At 41.0% G+C, this 19,790-nt stretch overlaps 1 protein-coding gene across 1 annotated transcript in view; it reads left to right on the top strand.

The window, feature by feature from the left end:
* Positions 1-215: 215 nt before the first annotated feature.
* The window catches only part of C2cd6 (C2 calcium dependent domain containing 6), an 87,853-nt gene continuing 68,278 nt past the window's right edge, over positions 216-19,790 (top strand). Inside the window, exons 1-4 of the mRNA XM_028765731.1 lie at positions 216-587; positions 15,158-15,244; positions 16,377-16,428; positions 17,805-17,950. Of these exons, the coding sequence (XP_028621564.1) occupies positions 216-587; positions 15,158-15,244; positions 16,377-16,428; positions 17,805-17,950 (657 nt within the window). The remainder of the gene's footprint in view (positions 588-15,157; positions 15,245-16,376; positions 16,429-17,804; positions 17,951-19,790) is intronic.

Genomic DNA, 19,790 nt, shown 5'->3' with positions numbered 1-19,790 from the left:
CTATCAGTGAGCTGTGGCTTCCCGGGAAAATGGGAACTGCCTGACAAGGAACCACACCCGATGGTCCTGCTTGCTAAAGCCTCCAAACTCTGGCGACTGAAACGCAGCTCAGGCGTTCTGCACGTGGTCCAGGAAAGCGCGGGAAAGGCAGCGGCGCGTGCGCAGCAAGCAGCGGTTAGGTTAGTGGCAGATAGGGCCCTGAAGAGAATGCAGCAATGGAGTTGCCTCCTCCGGGAAACCGGAGGGTTTCCATCAGTAACCCTCAAGAGACATCTGGCAGGGTTCCCACCACCCCAGCCGCATTTCCCACCCAGCGCATTTCTTCCGTCTCCTCGAAGCGCTCCGCCTATTCTTATGCCTACAGGCCTTCCATCATGAGCAACCGCAGCTCAGGGCCCCAGTCCCTGCTGCCGAACCCCACTCCCCATAAGGGTTCCCTCAGTATCCCAGGTCCCCTGCAGAGCAAAACATCCAACGTCTCTTCAGTCCGATATGCTGATGAAGGAGGCAAGCCACTCTCAGAGAACGACAAGGACAAAGACAAGGGCAAGGGCAAGGGTAAAGGCACAGGAACTCGGCTGCTGACTGTGAGTGGCCACGGTGGAGGGTGGGCCAAGGATGGGTGGCCGGGGTGGGAGCGGGTGGGGGGTGTCCTGGGGACTAAAAGGGTCAGTGCTGGTAATCCTGAGAACTCCCTCATCTGAAAGGTGGTGACACTAGAGACCGTAGGCAGTTACTTTAACTTCCTGCAGCCTCATTGTATCAACTAGCATAAGAAAGACTGATTAAGGAGATAATGTAATTGCTGTTTTAACAGGGCAAAGACCAGTCCCTACCTGCTCACCGCAGTCAACGCCATCACTGAGATGTAGTTTATCTGGATATGTGCTAAACCTCAGCCACTTTATCTTTAGTATTTGTTTATTTTGTTATGGAGGGGCCTTAGTTTGCTTTATTTTGCCTTAATACAGAAGCCCTGGCTGACCTGGTACTTGCTGTGAAGCCCAAGTTGGTCTCAAACTCCTGGCAATATCCCTGCCTCTTCATCAAATAGTGTTTAATGGTATCGAGGGGATGGAGTTGTAGATAGCAAAGGAGAACCAAATTGTAATTCTTTTTTATACAAAGGTTGTTAGAAGATTACTAGGAAATTTTACATCCTCTGTTGGGCTTACATTAATAAGTTGTGCAGTTAAATTATCCAGAAACAAAGGCAGTGGTGGCATGTGCCTTTGCTCAGGAGACGGAGTCAGGTGAATCTTTTGAGTTCCAGGCCAGCCTAGACTACAGAGCAAGTTTCAGGATAGGCAAGGCTATACTGAGAAATTTTGTCTCAAAACAAAAATAATAAAAACAGAAACAAATAGCACATACAGAAAACTGAGCTCCATCTCTGTAAAGTTAACCACTTGATGCCTAAGATTTTCCTAATCCCAAAGGTTTAGCATTCTTTTAAAGCTTTGTTATGGTAAATTGAGAGCATATTAAAGCCCGCTAAAGGATAAGTTTTTAATAATATTAAATTAAAAATCACAAAGATTGTAAAAGAGATGTGCTTTGAAATCCAGACCATGGGCTAAATTTATTGTGCATGATCTTGAGGAATTTGGGCTTTATTTCTCAGAATAGTGACTTTCAATATTTTTTTTGAACATGGTGATTCCTTTTCAATGTAAAATTTTCCTTAGCATAAAAATAACTGATCTTTATTATTCTCTCTAGGTTGGGTTTTTTTGTTTGTTTGTTTTAGTTTTTGTTCATCTGTATCCAAAGTTTGGTCGTCTGAGGTGCTTCTGAAAATGCTGATTGGGAGATACTGGAGAGACGGCTGAGTCGGGGGGCATGTGCTGTTCTCAGAGGAACCTAAGTTCAGTTCTGTCCTTGGGCAGCTTGCAACCACCTGTAACTCCAGCTCCAGGAGATCTCCTCCAAGGCCACTTTCACTCGTATGCACACACCCACATACACACACATACACACACATACACAGACACACAGACACATACACACACATATATATACACCCACATACACACACATACAGACACACATGCATACATACAGATATATATATATATACAACCCCACATACAGACACATACACACATGCAGACACACACACACACAAATAAACCTCTAAAATGTAGATTTTTTTTTTTTTTTTTACCATAGTCCTCCTGAGTGAGAAGGATAAATACAGGAATGACAGCTCCTTGCTGGCAGGTCCAGGCAAGAGGAGAACGGTAAGGTCCTGCCGGGTCTTTCCCGAGCTGGATGGCGAGTGTCAGTGGCCCAAAAGAAACACACCAGGCCGGTAGTCTTGTCGAAGTAGGAACTCAACATTATTACATCAGCCTCTCGCTTATATAAACTTGGAACATAGGGAGGGGGAGTTTTGGTGGGGTGAGTCACGTAGGAGGCGGGGAAAGGTGACGGAGGGTATGGGATGACTGACAGGGCTAATGGCAAAGCTTTACATCGGCAAGGGCAGAGGCAGGGCCAAACAGGTCTTGCTGAATCACCTCAATACAGAAGTGACTGAGATAGGTCTCAAAACTCGAGAGCCAGGCTTAGGCTCTCCCACAAGGCCACAGAAACTTGAGCCAGGCTCGGGTTTGTCCACAAGGCCCAAACCAGGGGGCCGAAATGGGGCCCAACGCAGGAAGTGATCAAATCTAAAACTATTTTAACTGGATCCTAGGTGTGAGCTTGAGAGTCACTTCAGATGAAAAAGAGAAGCATTGAACCGCTGACTGTTGAAGGTTGTTGAAGGTCAAAGGCGCAGCCAGGGGAATGTAGGTGGAACCACCTAAAACCTCATGTCTTTCCACCCAATCTCCAGCACCCAAAGTAACAACTCTGAGACTTTTATTACATTTACAATTTTCAATGTAAAATTGAAAAGCCCACACTGGAAATGGTGTGGGCTTTTGACAACGCTATCCCCAGTGACACACCTCCTCCAACAAAGTCACACCTCCCATTCCTTCCTAAACAGTTCCATAGGGAACCAAACAATCAAATATATGAGCATATGAAGGCCATTCTCTTTCAAACGACCACCATAGTTTTGACAGCAATAGAAAGCAGACTAGGACAATTATTACAGGGAGTTGTCAGAATGTTCATGTGGAGATCGAGGATAATTTTGTAGAGTTATTATATGTGTTCTGGGGGATCAACTCAGCTCTTCAGGCTTAAGCAGCAAACACTTTTACTTCTTGAACCATTTTGCCAACCCTTAAAGAGATTTTTTTCCAAAAAGTTTTATTGAGGTATAGATTACTGAGAAAACAGGAAAGATTGATTATGCATAGTTCTTAGATTAAGATATATTGTAGCTTATGGCTTTAATAAAAGTGTATACTGCTATCCAGGTTTGATGGCACACACCTGTTGTTCCTGCCATCAGAGGCTATGACATCAGGATTGGGACCTGAGGGTTAGTCTGGGCACCACAGTGAAAATCTGTCTCGAAGACTAAACAAAAGGCAATGTGAAGAGCTGCCCCCAGGTCTCAGTTCTTTGGACACCTTTGATTCCTTTCAGCAGATCACTGCAATTCTTAATGCTAGGCCTTGTCTTCATGACCACGTCACTGCTCACATGACCACGTCACTGCTCACATGACCACGGCACTGCTCACATGACCACGCCACTGCTCACATGACCACGGCACTGCTCACATGACCACGCCACTGCTCACATGACCACGCCACTGCTCACATGACCACACCACTACTCACATGACCACGCCACTGCTCACATGTCAACTTCCATTTATTATGGCTACTACTTGAAATACATGCCAGCTTCTGGCCCAGATGTGTAAGGCACAGTGATGGACAAGCCAGTCCTCTTCCGAGAGGGACGCGAGAGGAGGCTAGAGCACATCTCCTTCTTTGTTTAAGTCTCCGCTAAAATCTTTTGAGAAAGAATTGAAAGATCAAATCATTTTTTCCTATCAGATTCTCGTCTTTTTCTCTTCAGTTTTCCCAAAGTTCTTTAATGATTTCCCAAACTTCTTTAACATATACAGTATATTGCTCCTTTAATAAATACTTCTCTTTGATAAATATAAAAATTAAAATAGTAGAGCTGGAGAGGTGGCTCTGTAGTAAACAGCACCGGCTGAGTTTCCAGAGGACCTGGATTTGATTCCTAGCACCCATGTGGCAGCTCACAGCCATCCATAACTCCAGTCTCAGGGGATCTACACCTTCTCTGGCCTCCTTGGGCACCAGGCATACATGCAATGCAAACACATATATGCATACAAAACATGGATACCTAGGAAAAATAAATATAAATTTTAAATAAAAATAGTCTTCTGAATGCTTGTGGTACTTTTTGGCTATATGACTCTTTGTTTTATTAATAGTACAATTGCTTTCCTGAACTCTATTCATTATCTCTACCATTTGTTTATTTCTTTCTGTTATTGGAGCTTTCCTTTTTAATTTTACTTCCTTCCCTGAGTTGAAAAGTTAGCCTAAGTGAGAGCTTTCTTTTATGGGATAGGCCTCTGCTGTCATTAACTTTCCCTGGAGAACTTCATTTGCAGCATTTCGTAAGTTTTGGTTGTTGTAGAGCCATTTTTGTTTGTCTAAAGCATTTTTAAATTTCTCCCTTCATTTTTTTCACCTGTTTGTTCCCCAGGATCCTTTTTTTTTTTGTATAATTTCCATATGCTTCTGAATTTTCCCAGTTTCTTCTTTTTACTGGTTTCTAATTTCACACCACTGGGGTCAGAAAAGATACTTGATAGAGTGTAGCACATCTGTGGAAGTATCTATCCTGAAGAATGAGCATGTGCCCTAGAGAAGATCCTGTCTTCTGCTGCTGTTGGATGAAATATTCTGTGTGTTATCAGGCAATCTTGGTCTAAAGTGTAGTTTTGAATCTAACATTTCCTTGTTGGTTTTATGCCTGAAAATCTGCTCATTGTTAACAGTTGGGTACTTGTGGGGATAGCAATAGTAGTGTACTTGTATGTTGTATTGGCTAGTTTTAAGTCAACTTGACACAAGCTATAGTCATCAGAGAGAAGGAACCTCATTTGGGAAAATGATTTGGCTGTAGGCAAGCCTTTAGGGCATTCTCTTGATTAGTGATTGATGGGGAAGGGTTCAGCTCATTGTGGGTAGTGCCTTCCCTGGGCTGGTGGTCCTGGGTCTTATAAGAAAGCAGGCTGAGCAAGCCATGTGGGACTAGTCAGTAAGCAGCACCTTCCATGGCCTCTGCATCAGCTCCTGCCTCCAGATTCCTGCCCTATTTGCTTTTCTATTGTGACTTCCTTCAGTGATGAATGGTGATGTGGAAGTATAAGCCAAATAAGGTTTTTCCTCTCCAACTTGCTTTTGTTCATGGTATTTCATCACAGCAATACTAACTCTAGTGGCTACCATGTGCAAGGCCCTGCATTAAAAAAAATAAAAATAGTAGAGTATTGAATACCAGTTGTATTGTACTGCTATGTGTCTCTTCGGGTATATCAATGTTTTTATGTACTCTGATATTATTACAATTATCATAATTTTCTTGATGCCTTGACCCATTATTTATTTTATAATGATCTCCTGTATCTTTCTCACTGTTACACAGGACAGCATTCCTGTCTTAGCCTACCAAGAGCTGAGATTACAGGGGTCTGCAATTGTGCCCACCTCGTTTTGTTTTAATCATTTGCGTATTCTTCATCTTTTGACTAGAGAATTAATCGACTTACACATAAAGTAATTATTTATAAGTACCTATATTGCCATCTTGTTTGTCATTCTTTAGATATGTTAGTTCTTTATCCCTGTCTTCTCTTCTGGTTTGACAGTTTAATATGAGGGCAATGTGTCTTCATTCCTTTCTCCTCTTTTTCTTAGTGTATTTACTGTAGTTCTTGTCCTTGTGCTTCCTATAAAGCTTACATAAAACACTTATAGCTATAGTCTAAGTTGATAACAATTTAACTTTGATCACATACAAAAACTACTTTTTTTTACACCTTCCACTCATTTTGGTTTGGTGATACTATTTACATATGACTATCTTGCATGTTCAATGACAAATTATCATGCCAATATTTTTGATAATTTTGTCAAACTTTTATATCAGGTAAGTGATTATAGGTTAATAATATCAGGTTAGGATATTATGACTTTTCTGTAAATTTACCTTCACTGGTAAAGAAATTATGTAACTAGATAGTTCATTTCCTGGATTTTCTTGGAACTCTTCTTCTGCTTGATCAAGTCCACTGTTGATACTCTTTGTCTTAGTTAGGGTTTTATGGCTTTGAAGAGAAAAGATTACCATGGCAATTCTTATAAAGAACATAATTGGGACTGGCTTACAGTTTCAGAAGTTTAGTCCATTATCATCATAGCAGGAAACATGGCAGTGTGCAGGCAGACATGGTACTGGAGGTGTAGAGAGTTCTACATCTTGATCAGATTTCCAGACATCAAGAGACTGTGTCACACTCGGCATAGCTTGAGCATAAGAGACCTCAAAACCCGCCCCCACAATGACATACATTCTCTAACAAGGACACACCTACTCCAACAAGGCACACCTCCTAATAGTGCCACTCTCCATGGGCCAAGCATTCACACATATGAATCTATGGGGGCCATACCTATTCAAGCAACCACATTTTCTATTGCATTTTTAAGAATTGATCTTATCAATCAGCTATAGAATGTTTAGTTGTTTTAATCTGTGTTAAACTCCAAACCTTTGTTCCTTGATCTTCTGATATTTGTTGAATTGCTATCTGTGTTCTTTGGTTCCCTGGGCATCATTAAAACAGACTTTTATAATGCCCTTTACAGAAATATATGGATATCCATTTCTTTGGGGTTGCTTATTAGGAAATTGTTCTTTGGTGATGTCATGTTTTCTTGATTTGTGTATGCTTGTTATAGACCTATGCTGATGGCTGTGCATGTGAGGGAACAGATCCTTTGCAGACTTGGAGAATAATTGTAGTAGACTGCATTGGTATGGGTGTGCTGGCTGGGTAGGCTGTGCTGATCCTTGCATAACCTCCATGTAGCTATATCAGAGGCCATTTGTGTCTTTTGAAGGATTCTTCCAGCTCGCCGGAAGTGTTTCTGTTGGAAGAACACTGCACATAGCTCTAGAAATTATCCTATGCAGCAGCATAATGCTTGCAGATGTGATGGAGTTTAGAAGTCCGAGGCGGGGAGGTTATCCTGAGAATAAGAGTGGTTCTAGAAACCATCACAAATGTCCTTACAGGAGAGACTTAGAGAACAATCAGGGCATGCTCAGAAGAGGAAAAGATGGTGTGAATGCAGAAACAGAGACAGGAGTGATTCAGCCAAGGAGTCTAAAGAGGCAAGAACAGGTTTCCCTTACAGCCTCTGTGTGAAGATAGACCCAATAACTTCTTGATTTTACCACAATGTATTGATTCAGATTTATGGTACATGCATAGGATATGGGGCCATTATGTCTCCAGAGAGGTCAGTTTATGAAAACAAAATAATAATAATAATGATTACAAGTATCTAATGTGACCAACAGGAGTGATTCTAAATGTCTCTGATTACACCCTGATCAGTAGAAAATATATTAGTACCTACATCCAATGTTTGTTGTGTATGTGTACATTGTGTATGGCAACTTCTAAATTCTAAAACCCCAATGTTTAAAACGATAAATAGACTTGGTGACTGGGCAACCTGGGGAACCTGGTTTCGAAATAAAAAGTGAAACCATGGTGGGGGTTCGGTGACAGAGTCCTCTCCTTGTAGATGTTAGGCTGTAGATGAAGACGGGAATGAATGAACAAACAAAAGAGCCAAGGGAGACAGGAGGGTTTCTGGTTGATTTTAGATATATTTCATTTATTAATACAAAGCCAAACCATTACCATATTTGAAAAGCATGCTTTGAAAGTCCAGCTGTGATGTCAGTTTGTCATTTAATTTTTGTGTATATGTTTATGTATGTACAATGTATGCACACATATGTGTGCATACACACTCAGAGGTCAGAGAAGGACACTGAGTTTACTGCTTTATCTGCTTGATTAACCTCCCTCTTAAGAAAGAGCCTCTCACTGAACTTGGAGTTAGGCTGACAGCCAGCAAGGAAAGGGGATCTTCCTGTCTCTCCACTCTTCCATTTGCTTAAAAAGAAACAATTTTTCTTTTTAAAATGTATAGTTCTCCACATATGCCACCTTAAAATTTTTCCATGAAAAAAAATTTAAAATCTTTTTTAAAAAAATTATGTATACAATGATCTGCCTGTATGTATGCCTGCATGCCAGAAGAGGGCACTAGATCTCATTATTGATTGTTATTAGCCACCATGTGGTTGCTGGGACTCGAACTCAGGACCTCTAGGAAGAGCAGTCAGTGCTCTTAACCTCTGATCCAACTCTCCAAACTTGAAATTTTTTTTTATTATCATTCCTTATCCATCTATAAAATTAGACTAGATTCTCTGCTAGATAAGGTCATACAAGTGATTGATCCACTCAGCTGGCAAATTTCGTACTCTGGAGTTAAATGCAAGCACGAAGCGTTACCGTGCCTGTGGTCGCTTAGCACTTCCTAGGGGTGTCCCTCTACTTCCCAGACTCAGTCACTCATGCTCAAAGATGGTAAATCCTTATACTTTCTTCTGCAACTCTAGGGGTAGTACCTGAGTTTTGTTTTTTTGTAGTGGTCCTTGTTTCATGGGGACAAAGAACCCAAGAAGGTAAAGGGAAGCCATTACTCTTAAACTTGGCAAGGAAAAATAATGCTAAAAAGAATACACTTTGAGTGACCAATTCTTTACACAATGAGGACTTGGCTAATGAGATTAGTGAGTCTTCCTCTAATGTAGAAGAGTTGGGCTGGACGAATGACAACAAAGCCGTCCCTTTCTTTGTATAACTATTTTGTATAATGATGAAACTGTAGTTGTTATTATTATTTACTATTATTTTCAACACCAGCATTTGCCACTTGAGGGTAAGAATACTTGAAGCTGGAATCAGGCTGGGGCCAGACATGCAGCTGTATCACCATGTGGGTGATCGCTAACTAACTTTAGGATAAAGGGGCTCCGCCCGCCTGTGAGGACTAGGAAGTAAAGGCATTCTAGGAAAAGGTAACTGTGTGGGTTCACAGGCTTTCAGAAAGACCCGTGGAGTGCAAGAGAGCGGGTAAGAAGAGCCTCAGCCTGGAGGACGGGAGTGCAGATGGTGTGAAGGCAGCACAGCTTTCCAGTAAAAGTGTCACTGGGGGATTCTCAAAGTGAGACTGAGTTCTTGAGACGAAATCAATCTCTGCCCAGGCTCAGCAGAGATTCTAGGTCGTATCAGCATCTTCATGTGATGTTTTTAGGACCTTTGCCAAGATTCTGATAGGAATTTGGCAAATATGTCTTTTGCTGGTGTTACTGCTGTTCAAGAGAGCTGTACTCAGCTGAGGAAGGAAAACCCAAAAGTCACAGTGTGAGACTGGCAGCACCATTGTCAGGTCGAAAGGAGCTGACCGTGAGTCACCTGTAACAAAGGTTTCATAAAGGATCCACTGATCTTATATCTGTTGATGCACACATTCAAAATTGACTTCCCAGCCAGGCATGGAGCTCCAGCGGGTACCTGCAGCATTTGGAAGATGGAGGTTGGGGGGAAGGTGAGAGGGGGCAGGAACATCCCTGTGCTTTTGACAGCTGCTTAGGCTGCATACTGGACTCCACATTAGCCTGGCTACAGAATGAGACCTTAACAAAGCAGACTTCCAAAATAAAAAATATATAAACGTTATAATAAACAGGATGTTTCACTTAAGTACATGCAGAGTATATTATAGCTTGACATATTTTATGATATGGTAATTGTTGAGTAGCTACTTTAAACTTCATCTAAGCCATAGATGTGGTGTGTTTGTGTGTGTGTGTGTGTGTGTGTGTTGCAACAATAGCAAAAATGATTGCAGATATGTTAAATAATTGAATCAATTGTTTATTGATAACTATAATTGATTTTTTATGAAAAAGATGGCAGTATTGGATTTCTGCGACTCATGCATACCAGGCACTTTGAAATATGTAATACATTATTATTAACTATATTCACCATTCTATTCAATAGCTTACTGAAATGTACTCAGCTCATGTAACTGAAACTATGTATCCTTCAGCTACCGTCTCTCCCCTGCCTACCTGCCCTCCCTGCAGCCTCTACATCTTAGTCTTCCAAGAGTTTTCAGATTCCATATATAAATGAGATCATGGCAGTCTTGTCTTCCTGTGTCTGTCTAGTTCACACAGAATAATATTCTCTAATTAACCCATGCTAGACAAAGGATAGAGTCAAAATAAATCTCTGTCTCCCCCTCTCCCTCTCCTCCTCCTTCCTTCCCTGCCCCCCACCCCGAGCTAAAGCATATTTCATTATGAGTGTAGACTGGATTTTCTCCCATCAGCCATGCACAGACTGAAGTTACTTCTTTCTTAGTGACTGAGGACGGTGGCACTATGAACATGAAAGCACAGTGAGTCTTCAGCATGCCATGTGTGAAAAGCCACAGCGGACTTTACACTCACACGTGAAGAGCAGGAAGCTTTCCCTCTGACTTCAAGACCATGTCTAAGATGCCGGCTCTTAGGATTTTTATTTAAGGCAGTGCTGGTAATCCTAGCCACCACAATTAAATAAGAAAACAGAAATAAAAAGCCAAATATGATGGAAAGGAGTGAAATTTTCAGTGTTTGCTTTATACATTTAAAAAAAAAATCTTAATTACAATACCAGAAACCTGTTAGAACTGAAAACATTGTAGACAATAAAAATCAATGTAGAAAAATCACTGTTATTGTTAAATGCTTTCAGTGTATGACAGGGCATTATAGTCCAGGCTGGCTTTAAGCTTGCTCTGTAGCTGAGGCTAGCGTTACAGTCTTGATCCTTTTGCCTCTGCCTCCCAAATGCTGTAATTACGTGTGTGCCACCATACCCAGCTTTTAAGCACTTTAATAAAAAACTGTCAACTAAGAATTTGTTGTGTATTTTAAGGCCTGAACAAGTAATTCTTGAAAAATACTTGACACTAAGTCAGGAAGTTAATGCTTAAAAGCCATAACTGATTGCAGTTCAGCGATAGTGGGTGTAAAGACTATTGTTTCTTTGGGTTAGATTTCTAGTAGCCAGCTTTCCCCCGGTCTCCTTGGCACTTCTTCTTCAGAGGTACTTTACCTTCTCCTGGCACGGGCTGTTTAGAAGTATGTCCTTTAGTTCCTACATATTTAAAGATTTTTTTTTTTTGCTACTTCTATTTTTAGTTCATTGCAGTAGGAAAGCACAGCCTGTATCAGAGGTTGTCTTGTAACTGCTGGGCGGTGGGAAAGTTCTTACGTTTCAGTGGACCTCCTTGGATATCACCCCAGCAGGGAGATGAATAGTACCTTATTACTACTGAGTGTGAATGGAAATCTAGGCCCTCCTGAGGTTGGTGTACAATGATGCTGTGAAGGTATAAGAAGGTGGTTCTGTCTTGTTATACCAGTGGGGATGAAAGCTCTGGCTTCCCACATGGCTTTTTTACTGCCTCCTGAGAAACAGTATGGGAGCATCTTGAAATCTAATATATATATAATATATTATAAATATATATATTATATATTATATATATTATATACTTACTTAGAATTCACCATCCATGATATATGTAATCTAATATATTTAAATACACATTATATATCTAATATGTCTAATATCTAATTTATTATATATCTAATGTAATATATATGTATATGTACACAAACCCACAGCAAACCTACCTAATGAGGACAAAATAGGAAGGTTTTCTTTGAAATAGAATGAGGTAAAGATACCCTTCTGTTCAACTCAGTATTGAAAGTTCTAGCTTGTGATTATGTAAGAAGACATCCAAGTTGGAAAGTCAAACTGTCACTGTTTGTAGATAACATGACACTATAGATAGAAAACTTTGCCACAAAACTGTCAGAATTAACTGAAAGAGTTCTGTAAATTTGGGGGTTCCAAAAGGAACATACAAAAAATTGTTAGTGTTTCTGTACACTTACAGAAAATGACCTGAAAAAATATCAAGAAAGAATTTGCATTTGTAATAGTTATAAAAATAAAGCTCTTAGGAAAAAATTTAGCCAAAGAGGCAAGCTATTTCTACACTGAAGACTATAAAACATTAATGAATAGAAGAGAATACAAATAAATGAAAAGAATTAATATTGTTAAAATGTAGTACGTCTAAAGGTGATCTACACACATGCTATTTTACAGACAGAGCACTGACACAAGTTAAATGCGCAAGGCATACTCTGAGGTAGTTACTCGCTCCTTCACGTGGTCTTAGCCTGTCACCTCCCCCGACCCACAGATTACTGATGCATTGGCCTTTATGGTACTCTTTTATGATAAAATAGTAAAAATTAAGCTAGTCTTATAAGCAATTTAGTAGCTTTAACCTTCATCGAGTGTCTTCAATAGAGTCTAGGTATAGCTTGGGAGTAGGTATATCATTGTAACTTAATATTTCCTCTTCTTGCCTAAAACAATTTCTTGGAGATTTTGATTTGAATATTGGTTATTTTCTCAGTGTTTTGTTTTTGCCTTTTTCTTCAGTTATGTCTTTTTTACTTCTCTACCAGTTCAGGAAGACTGCTCTAACCTTGGTGCTGTTAGTCTCTGTCTTGTTTTCACATTCATCATCTGATTCCTGTCTCCTTTCATTGCCCTCATTAAATTTTACTAGAATCCATGCTATCTTGGCACTTTGGAATTCTAACCCATTTCTGACATTGTTATCTTTTCAAAAAATTATTTCTTGAATTGATAAACACTTCGGTTTTCACTTTGAATTACTGTTGAATTACTGCTGTAAATCCACCCCATTGAATTCATTTTGTGTGGCTCCTATGTCCATGTGTTCAGGCCTGACCATTTGGAATTGGACAGTCTTTGTCAGACATCCCTTGAGAAAATGGACTCCTCTCTCAGTAGTCATTGGCTGACTGTGGCTCTTCAGCTAGAGGCAGAACTTGTGGAATCGCCCCATTCACCCTGGCGTGTCAGCTGGTGTTATCATTATGTGGGCCTTGTTCAGGCCATCATATCGTTAAGATGTCATGGGTGCAATCAACAGCCTGTCATGTCTACATGACGGTAGACTCTGTATAGCTTGGGTCCTAGAACCCTGAAAATCTGACTAGGGGCAGTGAAGAAATGAAGAACTGACAGATACACATACAGAAAAGCTGGGATCAGGTGGGCTATCTGTGCTCTGATGGAGCTGCACCCACTACCCAGCAAGCCAGAACCCCAGTATGTTTGTCACATACAGCACAGGGGACAGGAGTTAGCCTTGGTAGGAGATCTCTGTAGGTGAGCAGTAACATCTCAGGCTGTAACATCCAGGAGGAGGAAGCTACAGTTGCTGGTTTTTACACACACTGCCCACATTCACACTCAGACACCCCTCCCAGCCTGTCCCAGACTGTGGCTTTGCTGAATTCCCAAAGGTCTGAGACATTGTCAGCAATACAAATTCACTCAGGGATTCATCTGTTCTTTATTCATTCACTCAAGGCTTCCTCAGCCAGTCACGAGGTATCCCGCTCCTCTGGCTCCTCCCTACTCTCTATCCCTTGCATGGTTTTCCTTTGAGTGTGTGAGTGGCTTTTCAGATGGATCAGTTGTGTTTGGGCACCCTATTTTGACCAATTGTGAGTCTCTGTAATAGTCTCTATCTATTGCAAAAAGAAACTTTTTTTGATGGGGTAAGAGCTACATTTATCTGTGGGTATAAGGATAAGTATTTAGAATATAGTTAGAAATTATATTAGTTTAGGAAAATGTTAGTTGTAGGTTTTCCTTTAGTGTCTGTAACTTCTCAAGCCACAGGTAGTTGGCCAGGTTTACAGTGCTGGCCATGAATTCCCTCCCATGTTAAGCTAGTCTCAGGTTCAATTAGACAGCTGTTGGTTACCTGCAAGATAAAGGTGCCACTGTTGTTCCACTGGGGCTATCTTGCTGGGCTGGTGACTGTTGTGGCTCACAGCTAGGTAGGACTCGGGATTGCTTTTCCCCCTTGGCAGCTTGCAGAATACCTCCACATATTATGAGAGCCAGACCTCAGGGAGGAGGCTTCCAATAGGAGAAGAATGCCATCAATAAAAATCTCTTCCAGTTCTCTTCCTATAATAAGTTTTAATGCAATTGATTTGGTTTTTCTTACCCCAAGTCACCTTTTGCGCATGATCAAGTGCACTATGCTTTTAAAAAGGTTTTGAAGGGGCGTTTATAGGGATGAGCTAAGTGACGGCAGGTGAAAGGGTAACATAAATAGGATCAGTCATTCTTATTTGTTGTTCTGATAGCCTTAATTTTCCCCCGAACACCTTTGTTTCTCTTTCCTGTCATGCATTCAGGGAATCCACGTTTTCTCTGTCTTCTTCCCGAGAAGCGGTATGCCTCTAAGAAAGCTCTAAGGAGCTGGACCTGCTCCTTTCCCTCAGGGCTCTCGGCTGGGCCAGTGTGGCACCACCTGGAGTCAGAAGTTTTGCAGTGTTGGACCTTCTTCTAGACTTTCTCTCTTCTTTTGTCTCTCTTCCTCTCTATTTTCCACATTCGCTTATGGATTTTCTTGTCTTGATCTTTGTCCCCACAGGTTTGTACTGGAATTTTTATTTTAATTCTCTCCTTCTAGGAAATCTGGAAGTTGTGATATCGCTCTCTAACATGCCTTATGTCTCATCTGTGTTTCTCATTTTGTTATAGTTACATTTGAATAGAAGTTCTAGTTCAGGTGATTGCCACACTGGTGGTAACTGGATGGAGTGACCTCACAAATGTCTCAAAATACCTTTCTCTGTGTGCTACTCATTAGCAAGCCCGTAGTTCATACAAATATGTCATTTTTTTCTGAATTCCTTGATAATTCCATATTTAATTATGTATATTTTTCTTTGCTCACTAATTTATAAACTTATTCAAGATAGAAATGACTCTCCATGTACTGCATCCATTTGTAGTTATGGCCACTGCCTAGAGCACCAGATACTTAACAGACACCCAAATATTAAGTTGGAGTAATATTTTATCCAGTTACGTTCTACACTCCTAAATTGTTAAATTTGTTTATTTTCATTATAGATGCTAAAGAAAACTCTTCAAGGGTCTCAGAGTGACGAAATGGTAGTAGAAAACCAAACACAGACTTTGATACCATTTGGAGATGTGGTATGTATGAATTAAGCCTAAATAAGCCTGAAAAAATTATTTCTAATTTGATCTAAAATGCAGTTGATATTTATTATCTGATAATTGAAAAGTATGTGAAAAAATAGTCCTCTATGATAAACATGACCAAGAATTTTTTGAGTCATAAACCATTAAGTATTCACCAAAATTATAGAAAACATTCTAATTCGCAGAAATAATGTTTTCTATAATAAAGATTCCCAGTTGTCCCACCTGACAAGTATAAGGCACTGATTTGGAGCCCCACCTAAGATCTGCTAACGTCCTGTGAACCAATATTTTTGTTGAGCTCATTAAGTGATTCTACTTATCTTCAGATTGACCTATGGTTTGAAAATTGACCCTTCTTCACTCCTCCATACTCCAGTCCCCACCAAACCTCAGAAGTAATAGGTTTCCATGTGATTTTTTTTTCTGCATGCATAGAAGATACATTGATTGGCTGGTGAGATGATCCAGTGGGTAAAGGCACTTGCCATTCTAAGCCTGAGGGCCTGTTTCAACCCCATGACCTGCGTGGTAGAAGAAAGGAGCCAACTACTGCAAGCTATCCTCTGACCACCACACACATGCCATTATGCACATGTACACACACACACACACACACACACTTAAACAGTGGGTTTTTTTTCTATTTTATTTGTGTGTTTCAGTACTTACAAGTATGTGAGTGCACCATGTGTGTGCCTGGTGCCCACGAGGCTGGAAGGCACCAGCTCCTTGGTAACTGTCCACCTGATGTGGGTGCTGGGAACTGAACTTGAATTCTCTGTGGAGTAGAATGTGCTCTTAATCACTGAGCCATCTTTCCAGCCCCAAGAAATCATACTTTTAATAAGAACAAACAACAAAGTGTTTCTAGTGGGAAAAAAACAACACAACTGTGTTTTTACATTTTAAATACAGTTTCTGTGAGCCCCCTGGACACAGGTTTGAGTGGGAGATGGATGTAAGGACAGGACTGGCGGGAGAGGAGGGAAGGGGGTTTCAATTACGTAAAGTGAATAAATAAATAATGAAAAAGAATTAAATACAGTTCAATGTAAAGTGTAAGAAAGTTAACTTTAAAGAGATGTGCTTGATTTTTGTGTTTTTGTTTTGGTTGTCGTAGGTGGGCTGTCTGGCGATTCACATAAAGAGCTGTAGACAGTTTTCTCAGAGGTGTATCCTTTTGGTTTGTAGATGACAATATCACCACATCTTGCTGTTTTCGGATACTCATTGCTGACTTACTAACTACTTGAAAACAGCAGCTTGAAACACTAAGCATTCTTATAGTCAAACCCTCTGTTTACCTACTAGGTGGTCCTTGCGTCAGAGCCTCTTAGCATTGACAGTTGAAAGGGACTAGCAAGTCTGGTGCTTCAGTGTGGAGCCAGCCAGAGTGGGCGGGGCTGGGGGCTGGGGGCTGGGGGCTGAGCGGCGAGAATGCCTGTTCCTATCACAAGACCACTGGTATCCTGCACTCAAGTCAGTTTAAAAATATTATACACATTACAAAAGATCCTGATCGCCATAGTTTTTCACGTTCCCTTAAATGTTACACTTTGATGAATGTCTGTCCCATCCATCCTAATGCCATTTTTAGTCACATTCATTGAATTTATGTTAAAGTGATCATAAATGCCTGATCAGGTTCAAGGACAGCAAAAGTAAGCAAATCCCACTTTTTAGTGTAGAAGTAAAAAAAGAAAAACATTTTTTTTTTGGCCACCTGTGATTTATCTCAATCTCCATGTAAATTAAAGGAAAAATATGTTTTGTCCTTAGATGTAATGCTAATTTTTATAAACAACAAGTCTACATCCCTTAAACATTTAAAAAAGACTTTAAATGTTTTAGACTAAGTCTTGGTATGTAGCTCAGGCTGGCCTCTCAGTCCTCTTGTCCCAGCTTCCTAAGCGTTGGGATTAGAGGTCTGAATGACCAGACTCCTCCATCCTTATTCTTAAGTCACTCTCACTATGGTCTGTCTTTCTTTCTCTTCCTTTCTTTCTCTTTTTGTATAATACGAGTTTTTCAAAATTTCTCTATAGAGATGTTTTAAGATACTTAAATTCTGAAAACATTTTTAAAAGTCATGCAGTACTGTGAAAGCAATATGGACATTGAAAATGACGACTGTAGTGAATCAGAGTAGAACACTTTGTTCTAAATTCTATCCAACAATCAGTTATTCTCAATTATATGCTTGCTTAAAAACTTTTATACATAATTATATCCAGAAAATAATGACACCTATGTATCATATATGCTTAGTCACCTTAAAATTAATATATAGAAAATTTACAAAGGAATTATAGTGATAATGTGAGAACAAAGATGTGGTAGGCCTGGAGAGAAATGTGAACACCACTGTGCCGAGCACTGAGAGGCAACAAATACATCTTGAATTTTTTCTGTTGCTTAATTTACTCTGATATTACCTTCTCTATCTACTTGATTAATTTTTATATTTTATCCTAGATTGTTTAATAGATTTTACAGTGTTATTTGATCAATCACAATACGACTTGTTTCCTAAATATTCTATTTTTAGTCATTGGCCAACAGCATTTTAATCTGTTCATGCGTGTCTCCGTAAACCACATTGTGAAATGTACAAAACTTCGTCACTTGAAAACCGTTAATAATGAGAGGAACCTTGTACTTAGGTTTGATGAGGTGAAGTATTTTTCTGTACAGGTAATGTGAAAATTCCCTTCTCAATATAATGATGTGTCTTTGCAGTTTCAAATATTCCAGCTACTTATATCTTTTGGAGGGAAAGGCAGACCAGAAGCAGAGGCAGTACTGTCTTCTCTGGGGTTTTGTAGTGCTTTGTTGCCCTGGCAAGGCCTGTGGTGTGTGCGAGGTGCAGTGGCGTGCCTGTCAGCACACTCCTGAGGCTCTAGTCATGTGTCATAAGGAAGGCTTGCTCTCCTTGCTCTTCCTGTCTCTTCTGTGCTCTTCCCTGCACCTTCCACCCTGGCTTTGTCCACTCACCCATAACTGTCTCTCCGCTCATATATCCCCTCATATACATGCCTCCAGTTGTTTTCAACAACCCTAAATCTCTCTCTTCCCACTCCCTCTGTCCCACAGACGGACAGACAGACAGACAGACAGACAGACAGACACACACACACACACACACACACACACACTCTTTTAAAAAATTATCTTTACAATGAAGAAACTGAGGAACCATGTGAGTTTGTTGGGGTGGTAGGACTGGGATTTGAGGGAGTTGGGGTGTATACACTCTGGCTTGAAGCCATACTCCATTAAATTGCCACTCAACTGGAACTTTGTATGCTCCTGTTTACAGTTAAGCTTCTTAGAAGCTTAAATACATTTTAAAACTTTCTTTAAAATAGTGATGGATAGTCCAGTGGTCAAGACTACTTGCTGTTCTTGAAAACAGCTTGGGTTTGGCTCCCAGCAGGCTTATCAGGATTTAACTCCAGTTTTAGGGGATCTGATGTCCCCTTCTGTCCCCCATTCTTCCACAAAACTCCCTGAGCTCCACCTGATGTTCGGCTGTGGGTCTCTGCATCTGCCTCCATCTGCTGCTGGATGAAGACTCCCAGGAGACACTTATGCTAGGTTCTTGTGTGCAAACATAGCAGAGTATCATATATAACATCAACGATTGGTTATCTCACATGGGTTGGGTCTCAAGTTAGGCCAGTCATTGGTTGTCAATCTCTGTTCCACCTTTATCCCCACACATCTTGTGGGCAAGACAAATTTTAGGTTGAAGGTTTTGTGGGTGAATTGATATCCCCCTCCCTCCTCTGGAAGTCCTGTCTGGCTACAGGAAGTGGCCATTTCAGTCTCTATATCCCCCTCTGGAATCTAAGTGAGAGTCATCCTCATAGAGTCCCCATACGTTCCCACATTCACACCCTTCTGGCTGGCTCACCTGCACCACCGCTATCAGGATCATTTCTATTTTGCTGGCCAGGTGAGGTGCAGTGTCTGCCCTCCCTGAGTGCTGCAGCAGGTGGGAGCAGGGCCAGCTCTCCTGCTCTCATGACCCCATCTGGGCCAACTCTTCTGTCAGCCTCTGGTAGCAGTAGGGAGGGCAAAAGGGTAGGGAGGGGATTTCTCCTTTGCTGGTGACACCTCACAGGAGGTGCAGGACTGCAGGACCAACTCTCTCATATTCATGCCCTCCGGACCAGCTCACCCACAACCCCTACATCATAGTCAGCTCTATTTTGTTGCCCAGGTGCAGTGCTAGGCCTTGTCTTCCAAGTGCTGCAGCTGGTGATGGACAGGGCCAGCTCTTCTCTCATGACCTCAGGGCCGGGTCTCTTGCCTACCAAAGGTGGTGAGAGGCAAGAGGGGAGGAGGCTATCTCTTTCTTGTCCATACCACCACAGGGAGATGAATGGTAGGGCTAGCTCTCCCATACTTGCTTGCATCCTTGGGGTTGGCTAACCTGCAATTTCTCGATTGTGTAGGGTCAGTTCTCCTGTTCTCAAGCCCTAGCCAGCTTGCCCACAATACCCAGGTGAGGGATGGAGCCAGTTCTGCA

This window comes from Grammomys surdaster, unplaced genomic scaffold (assembly GCF_004785775.1).
Source record: "Grammomys surdaster isolate TR1022 unplaced genomic scaffold, NIH_TR_1.0 165, whole genome shotgun sequence".
NCBI lineage: Eukaryota > Metazoa > Chordata > Mammalia > Rodentia > Muridae > Grammomys > Grammomys surdaster.
This window is presented reverse-complemented; position numbering and strand designations above follow the sequence as displayed.